We start from the raw sequence: 27,429 nt of genomic DNA, 5'->3' as shown, positions 1-27,429 counted from the left end.
AGTAGCACTGTAGTGTAGTGGTTATGATACTAAACTGTCGCATGGAGGGTCATGAGTTCAAAACTCACCTGGACTGTACAATTTTTATTTTTATATTTGGTTCGAGTAAATTCTAGAAGTATTCACAAATATCAAGAACCATTGGACTGGAATGTTCTGTATACTGAATGTGTTCCGGCCGGCTGTAGTTTGCTCCGCACTCTTGTATGTGCAAGTGCTAAATAAACCTTCATTAAGTGAAGTTAGTTTCCGTCATTCATCTAATTACACTGTCTTCTACATGACAATAGTAATGGTTCCCTACCTAACACACAACGTGCGTGTGTGTGTGTGTGTGTGTGTGTGTGTGTGTGTGTGTGTGTGTGTGTGTGTACGTGCAGATGCGTACATGGGAGGAGGATGATTTGCATTATAAACTGAAATGTGTCTGAAGATTAATATAAAAGATAATCTTTTAAATAGTCAGTTATTGCCATATTTTTCCATAACAACAATTGGACGCACCACCTTCTGGGTTGTGGGCATGTCAGCAGAACAAACTCTAATCAAATTAACAACATTTCTTTAACAGTGTATTATGATTGTAAATGTACTTGTTCCAAGTTGTTAGAAAAGATCACTGTTATGGTCTGTGGAAAAGACAAATATCTAACAGAATAGTGATTTTATGGTCAGTATCACTGTAACTGAAGTCAGGCACCCAGTTTAGTAGACAGTGTCTTCAGGGCAGCAGATACAACAACGAAAACGAGTTCTGTTCCATCCCAGTGTATGATTTTGGTACTGGCATTACTACCTGAGCTGTAGGTGAAGTCCTCTTCGATGTTTGACGTAGATGTATAATTTTATTTTCTACAGTACATCGTAGAATTCATTGGTCGTTATGAGTTAATTTCTTGGACCTGCTAGTGTTAGATTAGCATTTAGTGAGTATATGATGTTTCCAACCCATAACATCATTATTGGCCATGAAATTTGGTACACACAACTGCAGTGAAGTATATCTCATGTAGTTCTTGAACATATGAGTCCCTATAATTGTGTCTGGTATCAATTCTCAACTGTCTCTTATTGACCCATTCTCATGGAAAAGTGATGTTTAAGTGCACTGTGTGCTTTATACTTATATCCTTGCAAGAATAGCCAGATGTTACAAAAACCAAATTCCTTGGAATATCTGAAAACTTTTGCCCACTTGAGGTATCTACAATGAGATATTGGCAACTCTGTATTGGAGCCTGTATTCAAATTCATACATGCACAACAAGACTTGCTCTCTGTAAGAACAATTGTTCTGAGTAACATTATACCATAGCTATTAAAATGGTAGCTCTTAATTAAAATTTTTGTCAAAAAATTGAAAACTTACAGCATATGTTTTAATATTGTATGTTACCAGTAAATAAAATGAATACTATTGCTGAATACAAAAAAGTACCTAAAATTTAAACTGCACTTGCTTTTCATGCATTTTGCAAACATAGACCTCACACTGATTCAAATTTCGTTATTCTCATTTTCAATAATCATATTGATGGTTTGTGGATTCCCCACTACAGGAGAAATCCACCAGAGAAACTTCCATCAGTAGTTCTGGTATATGATGAAAACAGAGTGCCTCACGAACTCCAGATTGAGATCCTTGGAGCTGAGGAGACTTGGCACACCCCATCATTAATTATGGCTACAGCTGCAGCATCTGGTGGAAGGTTTATCTTCTCTCAGGTCAGTATTGGTCTTGTTTGGGTAGCCTTGGAGAAGTGCTGCATATGGATTTATTTTGAAAATAGATTGTTGTTATTCAATTTCTTCTTTAACATTCCTTTCATAGCGGTGGGAAGTACTTGCTAGCATTTTACTTATTTTTGTCGCTGATATGAATATTGATAATAAAATAAATTTACCTTGAAGAAGCTAGGTGCTACATAGTGATCTCATAATAGCTAGGATTTACAAGAAGGAAATCGTATAGCGCATTTCAAGCCCCTTATACTGAGTTGCTGTTACTACCTTAAAGGCCACACATGATTGATGATAGGGAGGAGAGTAGGTGAGCAGTGTTAGTGCAACATTTACCACTTAGTATCACTCATTAAAAAGCATTTCCAGTGTCAATAAATGTGTCATTTAAAATAATGGTTTTCTACATGTGCTGTTAGTACATAAATCTCCTCGCATCGAGTGTTTCGCTGCTGATATAATGCTACTAGTCCAGCCTCTCTAATTTAGCATTCGGCATAGAATTATCATAGTGAACAAGAGTCGTAGTAGCCCCGCTCTGACCACCACCATCTCGAATATTAACCAGTCTAAAGTCAAGTTCCGTGCTATAAACAACCGTGCAGGCCATTGCATATCTTCTCATATTTCACTTGTGCAGTAAATTTACTTTAATTGAATTCAATCTAATTTATGTGCCTGGAAATGTTAGCCCCCCCCCCCCTCCCCCCAAATTATGATTTATGGATGTGAGATCATCGCATAGCTAGCAACTGCAATACATATATTGCATCTGCAATGCTTGCTACAGTAGGTCATTCTCACTACATGTACTGTCTGTGTGCCACATGAACACTACACTGGGGCCACATGTACTGTATTTACCACATGCACAGCCTGGTAATCAGACTGGGAGTTGTGAATGCATAGCTTATGTTTTACAGCTTTGTCATGGCATCATATATATATACACTCCTGGAAATTGAAATAAGAACACCGTGAATTCATTGTCCCAGGAAGGGGAAACTTTATTGACACATTTCTGGGGTCAGATACATCACATGATCACACTGACAGAACCACAGGCACATAGACACAGGCAACAGAGCATGCACAATGTCGGCACTAGTACAGTGTATATCCACCTTTCGCAGCAATGCAGGCTGCTATTCTCCCATGGAGACGATCGTAGAGATGCTGGATGTAGTCCTGTGGAACGGCTTGCCATGCCATTTCCACCTGGCGCCTCAGTTGGACCAGCGTTCGTGCTGGACGTGCAGACCGCGTGAGACGACGCTTCATCCAGTCCCAAACATGCTCAATGGGGGACAGATCCGGAGATCTTGCTGGCCAGGGTAGTTGACTTACACCTTCTAGACCACGTTGGGTGGCACGGGATACATGCGGACGTGCATTGTCCTGTTGGAACAGCAAGTTCCCTTGCCGGTCTAGGAATGGTAGAACGATTGGTTCGATGACGGTTTGGATGTACCGTGCACTATTCAGTGTCCCCTCGACGATCACCGGTGGTGTATGGCCAGTGTAGGAGATCGCTCCCCACACCATGATGCCGGGTGTTGGCCCTGTGTGCCTCAGTCGTATGCAGTCCTGATTGTGGCGCTCACCTGCACGGCGCCAAACACGCATACGACCATCATTGGCACCAAGGCAGAAGCGACTCTCATCGCTGAAGACGACACGTCTCCATTCGTCCCTCCATTCACGCCTGTCGCGACACCACTGGAGGCGGGCTGCACGATGTTGGGGCGTGAGCGGAAGACGGCCTAACGGTGTGCGGGACCGTAGCCCAGCTTCATGGAGACGGTTGCGAATGGTCCTCGCCGATACCCCAGGAGCAACAGTGTCCCTAATTTGCTGGGAAGTGGCGGTGCGGTCCCCTACGGCACTGCGTAGGATCCTACGGTCTTGGCGTGCATCCGTGCGTCGCTGCGGTCCGGTCCCAGGTCGACGGGCACGTGCACCTTCCGCCGACCACTGGCGACAACATCGATGTACTGTGGAGACCTCACGCCCCACGTGTTGAGCAATTCAGCGGTACGTCCCTCCGGCCTCCCGCATGCCCACTATACGCCCTCGCTCAAAGTCCGTCAACTGCACATACGGTTCACGTCCACGCTGTCGCGGCATGCTACCAGTGTTAAAGACTGCGATGGAGCTCCGTATGCCACGGCAAACTGGCTGACACTGACGGCGGCGGTGCACAAATGCTGCGCAGCTAGCGCCATTTGACGGCCAACACCGCGGTTCCTGGTGTGTCCGCTGTGCCGTGCGTGTGATCATTGCTTGTACAGCCCTCTCGCAGTGTCCGGAGCAAGTATGGTGGGTCTGACACACCGGTGTCAATGTGTTCTTTTTTCCATTTCCAGGAATATATATATATATATATATATATATAGACACACACACACACACACACACACACACACACACACACTCGCACACACACACACACACACATATCCATCCACACATACAGACACAAGCAGACATATTTAAAGACCTATATATATATATATATATATATATATTAAATATGTCTGCTTGTGTCTGTATGTGTGGATGGATATGTGTGTGTGTGTGTGTGTGCGAGTGTATACCTGTCCTTTTTTCCCCCTAAGGTAAGTCTTTCCGCTCCCGGGATTGGAATGACTCCTTACCCTCTCCCTTAAAACCCACTTCCTTTCGTCTTTCCCTCTCCTTCCCTCTTTCCTGATGAGGCAACAGTTTGTTGCGAAAGCTTGAATTTTGTGTGTATGTTTGTGTGTCTATCGACCTGCCAGCGCTTTCGTTCGGTAAGTCACCTCATCTTTGTTTTTATATATAATTTTTCCCACGTGGAATGTTTCCCTCTATATATACAGGGTGTTTCAAAAATGACCGGTATATTTGAAACGGCAATAAAAACTAAACGAGCAGCGATAGAAATACACCGTTTGTTGCAATATGCTTGGGACAACAGTACATTTTCAGACGGACAAACTTTCGAAATTACAGTAGTTACAATTTTCAACAACAGATGGCGCTGCGGTCTGGGAAACACTATAGTACGATATTTTCCACATATCCACCATGCATAGCAATAATATGGCGTAGTCTCTGAATGAAATTACCCGAAACCTTTGACAACGTGTCTGGCGGAATGGCTTCACATGCAGATGAGATGTACTGCTTCAGCTGTTCAATTGTTTCTGGATTCTGGCGGTACACCTGGTCTTTCAAGTGTCCCCACAGAAAGAAGTCACAGGGGTTCATGTCTGGCGAATAGGGAGGCCAATCCACGCCGCTTCCTGTATGTTTCGGATAGCCCAAAGCAATCACACGATCATCGAAATATTCATTCAGGAAATTAAAGACGTCGGCCGTGCGATGTGGCCGGGCACCATCTTGCATAAACCACGACGTGTTCGCAGTGTCGTCTAAGGCAGTTTGTACCGCCACAAATTCACGAAGAATGTCCAGATAGCACGATGCAGTAATCGTTTCGGATCTGAAAAATGGGCCAATGATTCCTTTGGAAGAAATGGCGGCCCAGACCAGTGCTTTTCGAGGATGCAGGGACGATGGGACTGCAACATGGGGCTTTTCGGTTCCCCATATGCGCCAGTTCTGTTTATTGACGAAGCCATCCAGGTAAAAATAAGCTTCGTCAGTAAACCAAATGCTGCCCACATGCATATCGCCGTCATCAATCCTGTGCACTATATCGTTAGCGAATGTCTCTCGTGCAGCAATGGTAGCGGCGCTGAGGGGTTGCCGCGTTTGAATTTTGTATGGATAGAGGTGTAAACTCTGGCGCATGAGACGATACGTGGACGTTGGCGTCATTTGGACCGCAGCTGCAACACGGCGAACGGAAACCCGAGGCCGCTGTTGGATCACCTGCTGCACTAGCTGCGCGTTGCCCTCTGTGGTTGCCGTACGCGGTCGCCCTACCTTTCCAGCACGTTCATCCGTCACGTTCCCAGTCCGTTGAAATTTTTCAAACAGATCCTTTATTGTATCGCTTTTCGGTCCTTTGGTTACATTAAACCTCTGTTGAAAACTTCGTCTTGTTGCAACAACACTGTGTTCTAGGCGGTGGAACTCCAACACCAGAAGAATCCTCTGTTCTAAGGAATAAACCATGTTGTCTACAGCACACTTGCACGTTGTGAACAGCACACGCTTACAGCAGAAAGACGACGTACAGAATGGCGCACCCACAGACTGCGTTCTCTTCTATATCTTTCACATCACTTGCAGCGCCATCTGTTGTTGAAAATTGTAACTACTGTAATTTCGAAAGTTTGTCCGCCTGAAAATGTACTGTTGTCCCAAGCATATTGCAACAAACGGTGTATTTCTATCGCTGCTCGTTTAGTTTTTATTGCCGTTTCAAATATATATACAGGGTGTTTCAAAAATGACCGGTATATTTGCCTTTACAAATGTCTGCTTGTGTCTGTGTATGTGCGGATGGATATGTGTGTGTGTGTGTGTGTGTGTGTGTGTGTGTGTGTGTGTGTGTGTGTGTGTGTGTGTGTGTGTGCACGGGAGAGTGTATACCTGTCCTTTTTCCCCCTAAGGTAAGTCTTTCCGCTCCCAGGATTGGAATTACTCCTTACCCTCTCCCTTAAAACCCACAGTCTTTCGTCTTTCCCTCTCCTTCCCGCTTTCCTGACGAAGCAACCGTTGGTTGCGAAAGCTTGAATTTTGTGTGTATGTTTGTATTTGTTTGTGTGTCCATCGATCTGCCACCGCTTTTGTTTGGTAAGTCTCATCATCTTTGTTTTTTTTTTTATATATATATATATATATATATATATATATATATATATATATATCTCCTGTTTCTCTTTTCCTTCACCCTTCTCCAAAATTCTTTCATTTTCTGAGAATGAGCTCTTTTCCTATCATCTTACTATTTGACTCCAGATGTTTTCCTGTTGTATATTCTTAAAAACTTTGGAATTTTTTGCCTTCTAGTCTGAAGTCATCTCTGTTGAGTAAGGTCTCCTGTGTAATTTGCATTTCTTCCAAGTCCTTTTCTGCCTTGCCTCCTCACCCATTTTCTTTGTCTGTTTTCCTGTTTTGAAAGAATGTGTGGATCTTGTGCTAAACTGTTTTCCTTGCTTCTCTCTAGATGTCCACAGAGTGTAATACATCTTTTTCTGATCTCATCTGTTATTTTAGGGGAGAATGAATATTTCCGTATTTGCTCTCAAAATCCATTTGCCATCTTTGTTCTTTATTGGACCTAATATTTTTCACAAGATTCTTCTTTCTTTCTTTGTTTTTTTTTTTAATCTTGGTTTTAACTCTGGTAGACAAGAGCCAAGCTGTGCTACCCTCTGGAGTTCAAAAATAAAAGAAATGTGCTTTTTGTTGTTACAATTCTACTAGTTAAAAAAATCTAATGCTTTATTTCTGTACTTGTATTATCACAAATAAAACAAAATGCTTGAGTACTGAAGGCACTTGGAACAAAAACTTTCTTCATGCTGTTTTGTCAAAAACTGAAATTTTTTAAACCGCAACTATTCGCAGAATAAAAAGTGATTCTTTCATGAAGAAAACAGCAACTAGCTACTGTTGCTGTTAATAATGTTAATTATTTACACAAATGGTGCTGTTACTAGTTTTAAACCAACAGGTTCATCTTCAGACCAGCTGTTCATGGTTATTTTAATTTGTTTTCTTTATATTAGCCAACTGCTAACGTAAACAACAACAACAATAAAATGTAAAATGAACGTGAACAGCCATCTGAAGATGAACCTGTCAGTTCGAAGCTGGTAATGGAAGAATAAATATGTAACAACTTCCAGTTTCCAGGTGGCACTTGGAACATAAGTATTTATTTCCTAATTTGTCTCCTTATTTTTTGCAGTGATGCAGTGAACAACATAATTCTGTGGTGTAACTCTTTCTCAAATTTTTGGATACAGATAAGTTGCTTACAAACAGAGATACATTGTTTTCATTCTCACAAAAAAAGTTAGATTTGGCACTTAGAATATTTTCCATTTTCACTCTTCAGATGACTACCCACATTGAAAAAATAGGATAACTATGATGCGTGATTAAAAAAATGTTTTATTTATTTATTTACTAGCTGATAAATCTGTCATCGCCCAGGTATACATTTATTCCAACCATCTGTTAGTCCATCTCCTCTTCCCTACTCTCTCTGTCCATCTCCTCTTCCTTACTCTCTCTGTCCATCTCCTCATCCTTACTCTCTCTGTCCGTCTCCTCATCCTTACTCTCTCTGTCCGTCTCCTCTGCCCTGCTCTCTCTGTCCATCTCCTCTTCCCTACTCTCTCTGTCCATCTCCTCTTCCCTACTCCCTCTGTCCGTCTCCTCTTCCCTACTCCCTCTGTCCGTCTCCTCTTCCCTACTCTCTCTGTCCGTCTCCTCTTCCCTACTCTCTCTGTCCATCTCCTCTTCCCTACTCTCTCTGTCCGTCTCCTCTTCCCTACTCTCTCTGTCCGTGTCCTCTTCCCTACTCTCTCTGTGTCTCCTCTTTCCTACTCTCTCTGTGTCTCCTCTTTCCTACTCTCTCTGTCCATCTCCTCTTCCCTACTCTCTCTGTCCATCTCCTCTTCCCTACTCCCTCTGTCCGTCTCCTCTTCCCTACTCTCTCTGTCCGTCTCCTCTTCCCTACTCTCTCTGTCCATCTCCTCTTCCCTACTCTCTCTGTCCGTCTCCTCTTCCCTACCCACTCTCTCTGTCCGTCTCCTCTTCCCTACCCTCTCTCTCTGTCCGTCTCCTCTTCCCTACCTACTCTCTCTGTCCGTCGCCTCTTCCCTGCCCACTCTCTCTGTCCGTCTCCTCTTCCCTACCCTCTCTGTCCGTCTCCTATTCCCTACCCTCTCTGTCCGTCTCCTCTTCCCTACCCTCTGTCCGTCTCCTCTTCCCTACCCTCTCTGTCCGTCTCCTCCTCCCTACCCTCTCTGTCCGTCTCCTCCTTCCCCCTCTCTCTACCCATCTCCTTCCCCCTCTCCCTGAACTTTCAGACCATCTCCTCCTTTCCCCTCTCTCTCTCCACCCCCCTCCTTCCCCCTTCCCCCAAACTTTCAATCCGTCTCCTCCTGCCCCTCTCTCGTTCCGTATCCACCTCCTTCCTCTGTCGGTTGCCAGTCTGCTCTTCATCCCACTTGCCCCTCTGCTCCTTCCCCTTCTGTCCATCTCTTCCAACCCCCACAAATTTCATCTCCTACTTCCCCTATCTTTTTCAGTCTCCTCCTCCCCCTGTATCTGTCCAACTCTTCCTCCCTCTCCCTGTTCATCTCCTCTCCTTTTCTTTGTGTGTCCATCTCTTCCTCTCCCTTCTCTCTGTTCACCTTCTCCTCTTCCCTTTCTCTGTGTGTTTCGTCCTCCCCTCTGTCTGTATGTTTCCTCTTCCTCCATCTCTCTGCCTGTCTCTCCACCTGCCTCTCTACATATCCTCCTCTCCCCTCCTCTGTCCATCTCCTCATCTCCCCTCTCTCCATCCATTTCCTCCTCTCCCCTCCCTCTGTCCACCTCCTCCTCTCCCCTCTCCTGTGTCTGTCCATGTCCTCCTCCTCCCTGTGCCTTCCCCTCCTCCTCCCTCGCTGTCTGTATATCTCCTCAACTTCCCTTCTCTCTCCATGTTATGACACTCACCCCAATAGGAGACTGGTGGTTCTTACCCCTAGAGTACGTCTTTTCAGATTACAACTAATATCTGTACCAAATTTGTTTGAAATCATTCCAGTGGTTTAGAATGTGCTTTTTATCTGTGGCCTTGCCTGCATATGCACATGTCAAACACATCTCACACATACTTAAAATATTTCATCTGTATTTGTACAAATATTTCACCTGTATGTCTAGTAAATTTCATTCCCATGCAGCTCTGTGTGTATGATGTATCTCCTGAACTGTGTGCTGCACAATGATATAATTTTGCAGGTACATCGTGTGGCATATGTACCCACTGTCTGTGGAATTTATTGTGAATAGAGTTAGTAGTAAAGAAGTAATAAATTAAGACATCGTGCATCACGTGACAGTTTCTCATACATCTCAGTGCTTGTGACATCGTATCTCCTGAACTATGTGTCATACAATCAATAATATATTTTTGTAGGTACATTCAGTGGCAAATGTGAATACTGTCTGTGAAAATTGTTGGGAATAGAATTAGCAGCAATGATGTAACAAATTTAAATGGCTTGCATGATGCTTTTGCTTCCCATGCATTCAGTGTTTATGATGTCGTATCTCCTGCACTAAATGCCGTGCCTGCACTAAATGCTGTGCAGTGATAATAAATTAAAACATCGTGATTCAGGTGGCAGTTTTACTGCATATCTAACAAAAATGTAAGCGACAAACTTTTTTCCTTTCGGCATTTGTTGGGAGTCTGAGAAAAAGTTTCATAGAGGTTTGAAATTATATGTAAAGTTTGTCGCAAGTATCAAAGTGCTCTCATTTTCAAATACTGGATAACTTAAGTGTGGGTATTCTCGCATTGTGGGCTACACGGTGTTTTCACCCCACCCTTTGACAAATAGGTGGTTGTTCTTTCCAGACAGTAAATGGTATATTTGATTGAAATTGATCCAGTGGTTTAGGAAGAGAGGTGGAAAACACACACACACACATTTTTATGATTTGTATAGATATATATTTTTATTTATAGTCATACACATAGTCCACTGATTCTTTAATGCATCAAGACACAAGGATGTGAAATGACTCAAAAAATATATAAATTTGAATTAAATAGAATATATAAGAAAGACTGTTAGTGAAAATACAGTTAATTTACATAAACATTTACACAGAAAATAAAAACATGAAACTTGAACAAAAATAGTAGCAGACCGTCAAAATAAGCATATTACAAAGATTAAAGTGTTATACTGTGCCTAGTAAGCACACAAGAAATTTAGCAATTAAACTACTAAGCACGCAGGTAATTAATTGCTTCTGTTTGAAGCTCATAAGAACAATTCACAAATGAACACTGCACTGTCCTATTGTGCCATTTCTTAAAGTTTCAGCTGTAGCATTCTTTGACAGAATAGGAAAGAACTGTTACTGGCTTGTATGAATGTCCCTAATTGCATACTGCACTTCTCTCTTTTGTGTCTTCTCAATGATGGCCTTCAATAGATGTCTATTTGGCTACAACTTCTGGCTCAAGGAGTCAGTACAAATGCTGGATGATTTTGTCCAGTTACTAGTCTGCACAGTAAACTCCATGCTGTTCGACTGCTGTGTTTAAAGTCTAAACTCTCCATTGTTTCTTTCCTTTCTAACAGTTGTTGCAGGGCTTCTAGCAGTTGTTCAACTAGTACCTGGTTCCTTATGCATTCATAAGAATCATACAACTTTTGGCACACTTCATTCTGACGGGGAATATAAGATTTTGTTACTCATCAGTGGACATGTTTTTTTGGCAGAACTAATTGCTAAGACAACAAGTCTTTCATATCTCTCTACTTTTGATGGAATCCATTTAGTGTCATTTTCCAGTTGTTTGCTGAATTTGTTCCAGTTAGCCTTTTGAAAATTCCATCTAGGTAGGGGCAGGGAACAGTTGCTGGGAATGGATTGTGGTAATGTCAAGTTTAAGTTTTCATGCCAGGTTGCTTAGATATTCACTTTTGCTACAGCTCATGCCTTCTGTGTTAATTTGGCATATTTTGATTTTGAAGCCAGTTATTGTCAAATGGCCCTGAGAAGAACTGTTAAAGAGTATTGTTTGCTCTGTTGTCAGCACAGTGTTTTTGCAAGGATATCAAAAGACAGTCTGGCAGTTCATTATCACTGCTTCTTTAGTATTAACCAGGAGGCACGTGTAACATTATGTTATGGATGCGAGCAGCTTTACCCCTATCCCCTCCACATTTATTATCCATTTTTTTAAAACGCTAGAGTGCATCGAATGTGCCTTGTAAGCAAATAATCGTGCAAGAAATATATGAACTAAACCACTGAGCACACAGGTAATGAAAATAAGTTGCTTCTCTTTGAAGCTCATAAGAATAATTGACAAATGGATGGTGTACTCTCCTGTGACACTGCTGGAAGAGGAGTTGCCATCTCACTGGACCGTGTCAGTCTGTTCCTGTATACTAAAGTGCACGTCGTTTATGTTGGCGGCCGAGTTTAGGTTCGTTCTGCACATCTGACGTCAAAAATACAGTCAGCCAATGAACAGAGAACGACGTTGCCAGATCTCGACTGCAGAGCAGAGCACGGACGAGTGTCTTCAGTTTTAGAAACGTTCAGTCATAAATAAAGTAATAGAACAGAAGCAATGTCTTGATAGCAGACTTTGTTTTATAGAAAGTTTGGAAAAACTATTCTTTATACCAATTGCTTCATATTCTATTAATTAATTAAACCAAACAAGCAATAAGACTCCTAATTCAGGCGATAGCAAGGAAAGGTGTTTGTATCAATTTCACGAACTGCTTTTTCGCAATAAAGAACAGTGGTAATTGTTTATTTCCTATTGTACTTCGACGAAGTGCGAGTAATTCATAGGCATACCAACAGTGTTTGTCAGAATTTTGCGTGAGCTGTCCTTCTGGAAGTACATTGCAGGACGATCTGCGCTAGCGTAACGGTTAAGGCGTTGGGTTTGTAAGCGAAAGGTAAAGACTTCAAACTTAGTGTGATGCTAAATATTTTCTTTATTTAAAAACAATATCGAAGTGTCTTACTTCACGAATTTTATTCGTTTGAATGCAATTTTTTGAAATTTCTAGTGCTTTGTCTCTTCATTAACCCTTTAGCTGCTGCAGTCACGTGCTCCCCGCATTCCGCGCTGTGCGCGATTTTGTCATCACTGCACTGCCCGCCTGTGCAGACACATGGTGTTCCCACTGCTTTGACACACTTATCATTCGATTTCACAAAAACTATTTGGCCCAAAAATTAGATTTTTACACATATTCTTGACTGATACCTTCCCCCCATAGATTACTTAACTTTGTTTCGATGTTCAACCCAGTTATTGTGCAGCATTAAATGTAGTAAACCATTGCACGAAATTTTGAAGAGTTTCAGAGGTAAAAGTCCATGGTGTATACTTTCCGTATGGTCGATTGTAGTTGCCACAATGTTGAGAATGAAATGTGGACAAGGTACTTAAATTTCATATAAAATTTACTGTATAACAATATCTCATTTAATTTAAGTACCACATAGGTGTCGTATGTAATATTGAGAAATATTCTGTCTTTCGCGACTGTAATAAAAGTTTTATTTACACCGGGCGCGTTTGGCTTTATTTTAAAGCACTTCAATCAATGAAAGGTATGGCACATACTCAATGGTACTCATGTTCTATTTCTTGTTTTTGTTCCACAGTCGCAGTTTTACCAATGGTATTGAAATATATTCCTCTTCTGCAACTGTAATAAGCGACTTATTTAGACCAGACGCGTTTCTCTCTTTTGAAGCATCTTCAGTGGACAGTATTTTGTCTCCTCCATTGCCAAGTCACCTTTCGTAGTTTTGTGCTGCGGTAACACAATATTCAACGTTTGTGTCGGCTGTTCAGTGTTTTAGCAAATAAATGCTGTTTGTGGGTGCCACACACAAAAAAATTACATTTGACATAGCTCAGAGCACTTCACTGATAGACGGTATATTCAAGTCCTAATGTTTTTTTAAGTCCACAGTTTTGTTTAATGTATTTTGTCTACTTCCTTTTGATTGAAGTGCTTTAAAATAAAGCCAAACGTGCTCAGTGTAAATAAAACTTTTGTTACAGTCGCGAAAGACTGACTATATCTCAATATTACATACGACACCGATGTGGTGCTTAAATCAAATGAGATATTGTTATACAGTAAATTTTATATGAAATTTAGGTATCTTGTCCACATTTCATTCTCAACATTGTGGCAACTAAAATCGACCATACGGAAAGTATACTCTATGGACTTTTACCTCTGCAAACTCTTCAAAATTTCGTGCAATGGTTTACTACATTTAATGCTGCATAATAACTGCGTTGAATATCGAAACAAAATTAACTCATTTATGGGGGGAAGGTATCAGTCAAGAAGATGTGTAAAAATCTAATTTTTGGGCCAAATAGTTTTTGTGGAGTCGAATGATAAGTGTGTCAAAGCAGTCGGAACACCATGTGTCAGCACAGGCGAGCAGTGCAGTGACAAAATCGCGCACAGTGCAGAATGCGGGGAGCACGTCTCTGTAGCAGCGAAAGGGTTAATGCGGCCGTGGTGGCTTTACTTCATAAACTGTGCGCTTCCCCCTAAACGTAAGCTTGCGAACTATATGCTATACTATGGCGCTGCTTCTGTTGGCGCGTGCGTCGTGTGCAACTGGCAACGCAGCAATCTCCCGTGTCTGGGCGGGCATGCGCGAGCCGCCAAGGTAAAAGAATTCAACTATAGACCATCATCCCGTCATTGCTGCACTACACAACACACCAGAGTGAGTCAACACCAGCAGTGAAGCAGATGCCCCCTGTCACTGACATGTGATCTTGATGTCATCATGAACAACGTTACTGCCCTCTTGAATGTGGAGCTCAAAACACTAGCTCAAACAGAATGATTTATCTTTATATTTGTATGCCAGAGATAGAAACACTAATTAGAGAAGTAGGTTTACTTATGCTATTTTCAGCCATATGTCCATATCTATCCATGCTGTCTACATTCATAGAAAATGAGTAGATAAAATACTAGACTAAGAAACTGAGCGAGGTGGCGCGGTGGTTAGCACACTGGACTCGCATTCGGGAGGATGATGGTTCTAACCCGTGTCTGGCCATCCTGATTTAGGTTTTCCGTAATTTCCCTAAATCGCATCAGGAAAATGCTGAGATGGTGCCTTTGAAAGGGCATGGCTGACTTCTTTCCCCATCCTTCCCTAATCCTGTGGGATCGATGACCTCGCTGTTTCATCCTCTCTCCCAAACCGACGAACCAACTAACAGGGACTATTAATATGTAAATGAACACATTGTACTAGTAGTAATTAAAGGTTGAAGAGGAGTCCTAAGAATAATAGTAACTTAAGTTCAAGAAGAAGGAAAAATTGATGAGTCTAAGGCCCCTTGTGAAACAATTAAAAGAGATATGAAACAGATACAATGAAAATCAGATTTTAAATATGGAAGATCTCAATGCTGGAATTGGAAGTATATCAGCTCCCAAAATACTAGGCAGATTTGGGGGAAAAGTATGTAATGAAAAGGGAAAAATACTAAGAGGTTTTTCTGCCTTTAATCATTTAAAAATTACCAATACTTTCTTTAGGAAGAAAGACATACACAAATTTAACTGGTTAGCAACAGGATATAGCTCTATTATAGAGTTACGATAATAAATGAGGGATTTCCTGGACAGCCTAGAGACACCCTTGTATAATTATTTTCTGTCTTCCAACACTTGATTTGCATTTTCATGAACAAATTTTGCCCTGCATGCTATTGTTACTGGGGAACTTGATGATACTGATAATGTGTTAAAAAACCAGATTTCATCTTGTGGTGATCACTACAAATGTTATAGTAACTTAAGTTACATCCGTGACTTTTTGTATACTATACTCACTTTCAAACTTATTGATATTCATTACTCTTATCATGATCACTTACAATTATCTAGATTCTAGCAAGGAGTGGTTTGTTCTCTTCCATAAGAGTGGGGAAAAGTTCTTGCAATGATTTAATAGTTTTTTCACAGCATTGGTAGTACTTCAGTAAACTGGCACGCATGGCTACCTCCCCCCCCCCCTTCCCCCCCCCCCCCCCCCCATACACACACAGCTGTACCGCTACAATGTTCAGGCACAGTGTAGCTGCATAGCTGTTTGTTTGTTTGTTTGTTGTATCTGTTCTTACAGACATACCTGAATGAGATTTTGGTCATATGTCAGGTATGTTAGCGGCAAGAAACAATCAATGCCTTCTCTGCGCGATAGCAATGGAGATACTATCGAAGACAGTGCTGCCAAAGCAGAGTTACTAAACACAGCCTTCTGAAATGCCTTCACAAAAGAAGATGAAGTAAATATTCCAGAATTCGAATCGAGAACAGCTGCCGACATGAGTAACGTAGAAGTAAATATCCTCGGAGTAGTGAAGCAACTTAAATTACTTAATAAAAGCAAGTCTTCTGGTCCAAACTGTATACCAATTAGGTTCCTTTCGGAGTATGCTGATGCATTAGCTGCATACTTAACAATCATATACAACCATTCGCTCGACGGAAGATCCGTACCCAAAGACTGGAAAGTTGCACAGGTCACACCAATATTCAAAAAAGGTAGGAGTAATCCACTAAATTACAGGCCCATATCATTAACGTCGATATTCAGCAGGATTTTGGAACATATATTGTGTTCGAACATTATGCATTACCTTGAAAAAAAAAAAAAAAAAAAAACAATCAACATGGGCTTAAGAAAACATCGTTCCTGTGAAACACAACTAGCTCTTTATTCACATGAAGTGCTGAGTACTATTGACAAGGGATTTCAGATCGAGTCCATATTTCTGGACTTCCGGAAGGCTTTTGACACTGTACCACACAAGCGGCTCGTAGGGAAAGTGCATGCTTATGGAATATCGTCTCAGTTATGTGACTGGATTTGTGATTTCATGTCAAAGAGGTCACAGTTCGTAGTGATTGATGGAAAGTCATCCGAGTAAAACAGAAGTGATTTCTGGCATTCCCCAAGGTAATTTTATAGGCCCTTTGCTGTTCCTTATCTGTATAAACGATTTGGGAGACAATCTGAGCAGTCGTCTTTGGTTTTTTGCAGATGACGCTGTCATTTATTGATTAATAAAGTCATCAGAAATCAAAACAAATTGCAAAACAATTTAGAAAAGATAGCTGAATGATGTGAAAAGTGGCAGTTGACCCTAAATAATGAAAAGTGTGAGGTCGTCCACATGAGTGCTAAAGGGAACTCGTTAAACTTTGGTTACACGATAAATCAGTCTAATCTAAAATCCGTAAATTCTACTAAATACCTAGGTATTACAATTACGCATAACTTAAATTGGAAAGAACACATAGAAAATGTTGTGGGGAAGGCTAACCAAATACTGAATTTTATTGGTAGGACACTTAGAAAATGTAACAGACCTACTAGGGAGACTGCCTACACTACGCTTGTCTGTCCTCTTTTAGAACACTACTGTGCGGTGTGGGATCATTTCCTTATAAGACTGACGGAGTACATCAAAAAAGCTCAAATAAAGGCAGCACGTTTTGTATTATCGCGAAATATGGGAGACAGTGTCACAGAAATGATACAAGATTTGGGCTGGACATCATTAAAAGAAAGGTGTTTTTCGTTGTGACGGAATCTTCTCACGAAATTTCAATCACCAACTTTCTCCTCTGAATGCGAAAATAGGTGTTCATTCTTTCCACTCGCTATATGTGATTGGAATAATAGGTGGTTCGATGAACCCTCTGCCAGGCACTTAAATGTGATTTGCTGAGTATCCATGTATATGTACATGTAGATGTAGGTGAATGAACATAAATCATGTGAGATCCACAGCTGTGATACGTATTATGTAAATTATAGGGGAAGGCAGGAGAAAAGAAAGAGAAGGAACTAATGATATCAGCTGCGTCGAGACTTCTACAGTTAAATGAGTGATCTCCTTTACTCCTAAACTATTTACATTCTACCAGTATTACTTCTATTTTTATCAGTATGTAGAGGTACCCTACACACATTCTTACAAACTGAAGTGCAAACTTGCTTACAAACTGAAGTGCATTCTTGACATGAATCAAGAGAACCAATGTCCAAAATAAAAAATGGGTTAATTTACAGCCAGGTGATTGTTTCCCTACATAAAAATAGCAGCTAAGATTACATATAATAATACGAGAAAAGAGAACCCTTCTCCTCAAGGAGTTGAGCATTATATCTCATCTTTTTAGCTAATGATTTCTAATTTTATAATTCAGAAACTCACCCCACTTACAAATATATGTCTACCCATGGTTGTTGAAGTTTCTGAAAGAGTAATGATGTGTAACAATTTGGGAGGCCCAGTGGTTATGGTGCTATAGTGACTGAAGTATCCTAAACAAATTTAATCCAAACCGAAATAGACAAATGCTTACTGATCAAGGTAAAGAATGGCTGGAGTTTTGTAAATATTTGTAATGGTGGTTGATATAAGGTCCTGCAGAATCATTGCTAGCTTCTCTTTGCCGGCCGAAGAGGCCATGCAGTTCTAGGCGCTGCAGTCGGGAACCGCGAGACCGCTACGGTCGCAGGTTCGAATCCTGCCTCGGGCATGGATGTGTGTGACATCCTTAGGTTAGTTAGGTTTAACTAGTTCTAAGTTCTAGGGGACTAATGACCTCAGAAGTTGGGTCCCAAAGTGCTCAGAGCCATTTGAACCATTTTTTTCCTCCTCTTTCTGTTGTACTCTCTTCCTGTTGTTCGCCTTTCATTGTTCATTTGATTTTAAACATTGTCTTGGACCTTCCTGGTGTTCAAGCTTCTTTCGCTTTCTTTCACTTCTGTTTTGTTACTAAGTTATCCATTAAAAAAAAAAGAGAGAGAGAGAGAGAGAGAGAGAGAGAACTTTTGACATAGTCCAAAACTATTGTAGTACCTTGTGTAGCATAAATGATTTCTGTATATGTGGTGTCAGTTCTCTCTGACATGTCCGAAAGAACAGACACCATATATAAGGTGAGAAAGACCAATGATCTCTTCAGTGTGGATGCACACCAGGCTCAAACTCGTGTGTGAATTAGCGAAATACCATGAGTAATGAGGGTAAGGAGCAGGGGGACTATGTCATCAGTGTGTGGATAAGTTGAGAATTTGGATCTAATGAAAGGCATGCTAGGGTAGTCCGTGCAGTTGTGATGACCACTGTGTCCGAATGGCTTAGTGGTCGGTGCATCTGCATAGAGAGCAGGGGACCTGGCTTTGAATCCGAGTCCAGAACAAATTTTCAGCTTTTCCTATTGATTCTTAAAACATAACAGAACATGTAAATAAGTTGTTTTGGGCTTAATCTGTAAAAAAGCTTCAAAATAACATTTTGCAATTTGTTGCTTCATTTAATTCCAAGGATGCTTGAAAAATAAGTAAGGTGGAACATACTTGTGAATTTATTGCATTTTCATTCCAGTGCAAAGATGATGGACCTTACAGATAAAAGTACAAAATGGTCCTTTTTTATAGTTGTTTCTTATTTTAGTTTTCTTCTTGCCTTCTTCATACTTTTAGTTGTTTCATAGGCATAAAACTTCGTGATTTGCTTTTTAGTGCTTGTAAACTGTCTGTACACAGTAGTTCAACTGAGGGCTAACAATGTCTAAGCTATTTTTCCTGCCTCTGCAAGTAAGTTGGAAACTTAGCACTCTGTCTTTGTTGTCTATATTTGCCGTTTTAATTGCAAAATGGTTGATATGGATCTTGCTGTGTTTGAAGGTTTTGTTAGTCATTTAACCTGTTTCTGTATGCAGAAACTTTGCTGTCACATGAAAATTGTAATGTTGATATTTTAAGTTGCTCTGAAACAAATATAAGTAATGTTACTCTTTAAAAATGTTACTCTTGTTCATAAATTTTACTGTAACATTGTTGGATTAAAGTTGAAGCTACTGTTCCACACCACAATGTGTGTTACAGGTCCACCTTGAGATTGATCCACAACAGTATGAACAAGAAAAAGAAAAGTTTCAAACACTTCAGGCTAGTGACAGTGCAAGGTTGGCAATTTTGAGAGATTTGCTGAGTGTACATCTGGGAATAGAGTGCTCATTGTCAGATACTGTTCCTCATTACAAACCTGGATATTTACTAGGGAGAAGTGAGGTGAGTTTTCCTTTTTTTAAGTTGCTGGGCTTTGATGCTTTGTTAATAACATGCACCTGCTATGACTATGATAAATTGTCGTTTTATTTGCATTTAAAGTAGAGCTTTAGTATAACAGTTTAATGTCTGTCTTATAACATACTGTCACATAGAAGGTGTAATTGGATGAATGACGAACACTAACTTCACTTAACGAAGGATTATTCAGCACTTGCACAGACAAGAGCGCAGAGCAAACTGCATCCGGCCAGAACACATACAGTATATATAGAGCTACAGAACATTCCGGTACAATGATTCGTGATATTTGCGGATACTTCTAGAATGTACTCAAACCGAATATAGAAATTAAAATTGTACAGTCAAGGTGAGTTTTGAACTCGTGACCCTCGATGCAACAGTTACTATCATATCCACTACACCACAGTGCTACTCAGCTTCTGCTGCGACATTGCTCCCTCATTAAGGAACAGCGTCTCGGTGTTACGTCCTCCTAGTCCTGGAATGAGTCATCAGTCCTGCATACTCCGGCTCCTGATGACTGATTCTCGCCCTGATGGTAATCTTCTTAGAACTTCTTTTGCCGCTATACTCTTTGTCACCTTTCCGCTTGTTGCCTGTCATTGGAGCTTCGAATTTACCCTGGGTTGCCGGATCCTTATAGGGCTTCATTCGAAGGACGTGGACCGTATCTCTGATCTTTCATCGTCTTGTGACGGGGTCGAAACCTTCAACTTCATAAGTAACATCACACAACTGTCTTACAACCTTATAAGGTCCAAAGTAGCACCTGAGGAGCTTCTCAGAGAAACCAACCTTCCGAACAGGAGTGAAGTTCCAGACGAGGTCATCAGACTGGTAGACAACAGGGCAGTGGCTCACGTCATACATTTGGCGATCGTTTTCTTGAGCCTGCAGCATGCAGAGTGAGCTAACTGCCGAGCTTCCTTAGCTCTGGTTAACACCTGGCCAATGTAGTCGTCGTCTATGTCATCAGGATGTAATGGAAACATAGTGTCCATCGTCATAGTCGCCTCATGCCCTCGCGCCAGGAAAAATGACGTAAATCCCGTGGTGTCTTGTTTGGAGGTGTTGTAGGCAAACGTCACAAAAGGTAGCACCTCATCCCAGTTGCTCTGCTCAACACTGATGAACATTGATAGCATGTAGGGCAAGGTCTTATTAAGGTGTACCGTAAGCACGTTAGTTTGCGGATGGTAGGCAGTCGTCATGTGACGAGTAATGTGTCACTGACATTTTAACGCTGTCACAAGATTCGATTGCAAAACTTTCCCGTGATCCATAATTAATGACATTGGGGCACCGTGTTTTAATACACTGTCTTCCACAATGAATTTGGCTATGTTGGATGCTTCGGCCGTTTTCGCTGCTTTTGTAATGGCGTGGCATGTCAGATAATCAGTGCAAACAATAATCCATCTATTGCCACTAGCAGACATCGGAAATCGACCGAATAGGTCAATCCCAACATGCTGGAAAGGCGTTTCTACTGGTGGAATTGGTATGAGTCAGCCAGGTGGTTTCTGAGGGACTGCCTTTCTCCTCTGGCACTCTCGGCAGTGCGACACGTAGTGACGGATACTTCTAAATAAACCTGGCCAGAAAACTCTCTTGCGGATTTTATCATACGTCTTAATAAAACCTAAATGTCTGGCCTCAGATGTGTCGTGGAATTTCTGTACAACATCTAAGCGCATGTGTTTAGGAATCACTGGTAGCCACCTCGTTCCAAACGGATCAAAGTTTTTCTTGCAGAGTAATCCCTTAACTACCTTAAATTGTCCTTTCACATCCTCTGACCGATTTAAGGCAAGCATAATTTGAGATATCTTGGCATCCTTCTTCTGCTCAGCAGAGGGATCGTTGAGTGTAGCGAGGCAGTCACTATCTTCATCAAAGCCTTGATGGTCTTGCACGGTGTATCTTGAGAGACATTCAGTTACTTGGTGTTTTCTTCCACTTTTGTGCACTATGGTAATGTCATACTCTTGAAGACATAGTGCCCACCTGTCGAGTCGTCCTGTTGGATCCTTAAGACCTGCCAACCAACAAAGTGAAGTGAAAGTCTGTAACAACTGTGAATGGCCTTCCATAGAGATACTGTCAAAATTTGCACATGGTCCAGATTGCAGCAAGACATTCTGTTTCAGTAGTTGAGTAGTTTCTCTCAGTTTTTGTAAGTATCCTAGAAGCATAGGCTATAACCTTCTCTTTTCCATCGGAAATTTGCACCAGAACAGCACCGATCCCATACCCCCTGGCATCTGTGTGTAGTTATGTAGGTGCTCTCTCATCATATAGGCCGAGAACAGGGTAAGTCGTCAAGAGCTTTCGCAGCACATCGAAAGAATCTTGTTGCGTAACACCCCAGATAAATTTAGCATCAGCTTTTAACAACTCTTCGAGCAGCCTGGCTTTGATACAAAAGTCTTTGATAAAATGACGGTAAAAAGAACATAATCTGAGGAAGCTTCTAACAGCTCTAATACTTTTAGGAATAGGAAATGCCATTATAGATCTCACCTTTTCTGGGTCTGGCTGCATGCCTTTGTTTGACACAAGGTGTCCAAGTATTTTGATTTCTTTTGCTCCAAAGAGACACTTTCTTGGATTAAGTTTCAGTCCGGCTTGTTGGAGACACTTAAGAATGGCCCTCAGTCTTTTTATATGTTCATCAAATGTGTCTGAGAACACTATAATGTCATCTAAATCACAAAGACACATCGTCCACTTCAGGTGCCTTAGAAGATTATCCATCAGCCATTCAAAAGTTGCTGGTGCATAACACAAACCAAACGGCATTACCTTAATGTCATACAGGCCCGGAGGGGTGATGAATGCAGTTTTCTCATGATCAACCTTATCTACTTCGATTTGCAAGTATCCCGAGTACATGTCCATGGCTGAGAACAACTTAGCCCCTTCAGACAATCTAGTGTATCTTCAATTCTTGGAAGAGGGTAAACGTCCTTTTTAGTTATCTCAGCACGATTCCTGTAATGAACATAAAAGCACCAACTGCCATCCTACTCCCTGATGAGGACCACTGGTGACAACCATGGGCTCTGCAACTTATTCGACGTTCCGTTGCTGACACACAGTATGCTCTCTGGCTTATTGAATGATGGTCTCCAGTGCTAATCTGGTGCTTCACCATCGATTTGTCTAATTTGCTCTTCACCTGTGGATTGAAGCATTTAGAGAACTCTTGAAGAATGGCAAGTAGCTTCTTGTGTTGATCCTTCGTGAGATCTGGTGATAGTTGAGCTAGAAGATCTTGTCTCATAGTGGTAGCACTAACTTCACCCACAGACTTGGCATGGAAGGTTTCTAAGATGCTCAACTGTTTTCAATTAACGGCTCAGCGGTTGTACGCACATGCGTCTTGGAAGGATCTGCAGTTCTTGCCACCAGTTAACACTCTACAATTCACTGAATCCGTTCTTAAACAAGATGACAGAGGCTGGGATGGTGAAGTTATTCTTCAGTGTTATGCTCCTCTTACATTCCACTACAAGATCCATTGGTTGATGCATGGCTTGAAACGTGACAGTTACCTTTCTAGTACTGACTCCAGGAATGATCTCTTCATCCACCACACATAGTCTCCACACACTCGGATGCACATCTTCCTCATCTCGTCTAGCATAATCTTCAAGCGACCACAATCTGTAATTTCCTGAGAAGCTTTCAAAAAGTCCCATCCGAGAATGTCGTCATGACTGCACTCTTGTAAGGCAATGAATTCTAAGGACTGTGTATGGCCACTTAAACCCACACGAATGGTACATATTCCTGTAGGTTTTACATATTTCCCATTAGCCCAATGAGCAGAGATGTTTTGCTGTTTTCTGCAACTGGCGACGGTACTTCTCCAAAATAACTGAATATGATGCTCCAGAGTCCACAAAAACTTGGGCTGGTCGTCCATCCATGAGGATATTGATGTAGTTTCCTATCATTTTTGTAGTGGTCAATGGCGGAGGATTTTTCTCTTCAGCAGCCTGACCTCCAAGGAAGGTCACACCCTTTAGTTTCAAACGTTGCGGCAGCTAGGTGAACAGCTGGAGCTTCTAAACAGCGATGGAGACCTTGATCGGCGTGTTGGGGAGCATCCTCTCCAGCGGCTAGCTTATGGCGATGGTGACCTACGTCGTCCTGCACCCACATATTCTTGTTCATCTTCGTCGACCCAGAGTTGGCGTTGGCTAAGATCGGTCTGGTGTGTTCTGGTGCGGGTGTCAGCAAATATCTGCCGCCTTTCTCGCCAATAGCACACCACATGTCCCAGTCGTCCACAGTGTAAACATACTGGTTGGTTCTCCTGGGTCCTCCAGACATCAGTCTTCCTTGGTGCCCAAACAGGTTCCTTGTGCGGCATTGTAGGAATGTAACTCCGCCTGGGTCTCGACTTTTTCACCAATTTAAAGGGAAATGATGAACGAGAGATTGGGCTCAATGTCTTTTCCACTTCCTCCTTGAAGTGTCTCGTGTTTTTTTTTTTACTTGCTGTGCAATCCAAGTGCATTTTGAATTTCCTCTCACTATCTGACGAAGAACACTTGTGAAATCAGTTGCTTCCTCCATCACAGATATCGATACGACGCTTGGAAGCCGTTCAAACTTCTTGTGTGGAATTCTCTTTTCTTGCATTGTCTCGATATACTGGCACCATTTTATGAAGTCGTCTGCTGTCGAAACCTCCTTCAGGGGTAGGGCTTGGCACATGTCCTCAGCAACATCCTCCAAAAGATGTGCAAATTTATCTTCCTCCTCCATTGTAGGATTGACTATTTTACACAGCTCCAAGACGTCTTGAATTTAGGATGCTGTAGTTTCTCCTGGACGCTGTCCCCTGCCCTGTAATTTATCTTCAGCGTTGCACTTCTTTCATCGTTGTCGCCAAAATACTTCCCATCTTGTGAACTTCTCCTTGTTGTTCTCATACCATTGCTTGGCAGTGCCCGCCAAGTAGAAACATACGTTAGCCAAACACATGGTGTCATCCCATTTGTTAAATTTGGCTATACGCTCATATACGTTCAGACACTTGTTTGGATCTTGGCCATCGTCACCAGAGAACCCGGAAGGATGTCTATTGTGGTGACACACAGTTGCTGTCATCGTAACGTCCTCTTCTTCCTCTGTCTAACATAGATTGCAATCTGTTGAATATGGCTCGAACTTGGGTTTCTCGCCACGTAAACAGCAGCTCTGTCGCGGCTTGATGGGAGCCACTGTGTCGTTGATTATCTGCGCTATTACAAATTCCAGTACCCAGCGTCTCCACCAGAATACTGTCACATAGAAGAAGGTGTAATTAGATGAATGACGAACACTAACTTCACTTAACGAAGGTTTATTCAGCACTTGCACATACAAGAGTGCGGAGCGAACGGCCTCCGTCCAGAACACATACAGTTTATATATAGTTACAGAACATTACTGTACAATGATTCTTTATATTTGTGGATACTTCTAGAATGTACTCAAACCGAATATAGAAATTAAAATTGTAAAGTCGAGGTGGGTTTTGAACTCACGACCCTCCATCTTACAGTTTTGTATCATATCCACTACACCATGGGGCTGCTCAGCTTCTGCTGCAAAAATATAAAAGCTGGTGAGTGTGAGGTGCACAAAGTCTTCATTAATTTGGTGTCGATCCAGACACCAATATTAATATTGACAAACAAATGGACCCTCTAGGTGCTACAAACATTAATCTTGATCAACTCATTATTATTGGTTGTCAGTGACACAGTAACAGTCCAGTCTCCCTTACCGTCATATTGTTATTAAATAAGAAGCCAGGGGTCCAGTCTGTAATACAACAGTTAAGTCTGTAGATGGCTTCATAGATCCAAGTGTAGCAATAACTATAATCAAGTAGACAACAAAAACATAAACAAGAATGAGTAGTGATATGTAGCAGTTTTTGCACAGCTAGTGACCACTGAGCAGGCCCACATGATGTGATGATTGTAGCACTGAGTGAGAGGTACGAAAAGTTTTACTTGGTGGTGTCAACCATGTCTGAGTTGGGGGTCATCAGTTCATCTGGCAAAAATACTGGATCAATCACCCGTTTAACTGGCATGCATGGTGGTAGTGGCATAATGTATAATGATGGACTAGCACAGAAAGAAGACACCAGGGTTGGCAGCTCTGCCGAGGGCTTCAGGACAGTGAACTTTTAGGTGGCCAGCTCTGAGGCACTGACAGCAGTGGACTGAGTTTGCAGCACATAGAGGTCAGTAACTGGTGAAAGTAATGAGGGGTCATATGTGGCTGGAGGCAGTGTAATGATCACAAAGGGAGTCCATATATTGCCCTTTGATGCTGTTGGACCTTTTAAGGGAGCAATTTGTTGGGTCATGTTGCTGCCAGCGGGACTGGTGGTTTTTTGTAGTGTCATGCTGATCTCACTGTGATTGTTAGTGGGCCAAAATAACTTTGTCATTTGATCACTGCAAACACAATTGCTGTTTGCAGATTATGTGCCTGCTCTCAGGCACAATGGTGTAAATGTGCTGGTCCTGACATATTGCTACAATGTGTCGTATCCACCATGGTGTGGCATCTATACCTGTGGGTTGAGATTGCAGAGATAATTTGGAACACGGGATGCTGAATCAACTTCATCACACACAGTGGTGCTGCTCAAGCAGCATTCAGCCCCACTTGCCATGGGGCAGTTCAGTGAGCTGCAACTTTGGATGGCAGTAGACCTATAGAAGCTTTATAACATGGCAAGTATGTCCTCTATGGAGGCTGTACTCAGAGCTTTCTTGTTGAACACTTTTATCAGTTTGCACCATTCATTCTGCTTCCCCATTGAAAGCAGCATGAAATGGTAAAAAAGAACCTGTAGCTGCAATGTAAGTGTGCAGACGTGTAAGAGAGAAACTGAGGGTCAATGTGCAGCACTACATATACCAGTGTGTCTTCTATGGCTGTGGCAGTGGCTAACATGGATGTTAGGTAGGAGTTTTGGCAAAGTGTGAACAGCAGTAAATTATGAGGCACTGAGGCAGTTTCCCACAAAATCAAGATGGCTGTGATGACTTGCTTTCAGTGGTTTAGGTAGAAGGCCAGGTGTAGGTACTCTGTGTGGACTTATTTTGTTGTGTGCTCAGACCATACAGGTGCAGGTCACGATGGCAACCCCTGGGGTGTTAACATATCACCTTGTTTGTGACTTTGTCCTTAATATTCCTCTGCATGATCAGCATAGTAATGCCAGGATGTGGACCTGTGGACATAGCAGGTTTACAATATTGTACTTGCATTTTTGATGGACAACAACAGGATCCCACTAACTATTTTCAGTCATTGATGGAGGTAGAAGAAATGCAAACACCGGAGGGGTGCCAGCTGAGGATCCTCCAGCCATCTCATATGCTGTTGCCCAGGTGACTCAGTACAATATAGTGGGAAAATCATCTGGTGTATTATGTAAATCCTTTTTCATGTGACTGCAGACCACCTTATGTGAATCACATTCTATGTTAGATCCCATGGAAATGTGCTATAGCCTGTCAGTGTTCATACATAATCACAAATATATTTTTCTCAATTTATGAATAGGTAGCTTGTGCTTATGTGACTGCTTCTAAGGTGAAGGTGACTGGCTTCTCAGTGCTACCAGTATTTTAATCAAGACAGAGTCTGCTAATATCTTTTGCCACACACTTCTGGTGAGGACCAGACTTTTCCAAACACTTAAGTAATTTAACAAGGGGTAGATTTTGAGGTGCGATTCCATCTACGGAAAAGCCATTGACTATTTTCTTGCATAGAAATTCATTCAAATTTTCTTTTCCAATAAATAGTTTAAAAATCCTTCAG

General features: G+C 41.8%; 1 protein-coding gene across 6 annotated transcripts in view; it reads left to right on the top strand.

Moving 5' to 3' along the window:
• LOC124721943 (biotin--protein ligase) overlaps positions 1-27,429 on the top strand; it is a 439,412-nt gene that overhangs the window by 240,610 nt on the left and 171,373 nt on the right. For all 6 annotated transcript variants that reach the window (XM_047247106.1, XM_047247104.1, XM_047247103.1 and 3 more), the window contains 2 exons: positions 1,560-1,725; positions 19,372-19,557. In XM_047247106.1, the coding sequence (XP_047103062.1) occupies positions 1,560-1,725; positions 19,372-19,557 (352 nt within the window). The remainder of the gene's footprint in view (positions 1-1,559; positions 1,726-19,371; positions 19,558-27,429) is intronic.

The sequence above is a fragment of the Schistocerca piceifrons genome, chromosome X, assembly GCF_021461385.2.
Source record: "Schistocerca piceifrons isolate TAMUIC-IGC-003096 chromosome X, iqSchPice1.1, whole genome shotgun sequence".
Classification (NCBI taxonomy): Eukaryota; Metazoa; Arthropoda; class Insecta; order Orthoptera; family Acrididae; genus Schistocerca; species Schistocerca piceifrons.
The sequence above is the reverse complement of the archived record's forward strand: the minus strand, read 5'-3'. Positions and strand labels throughout refer to the sequence as shown.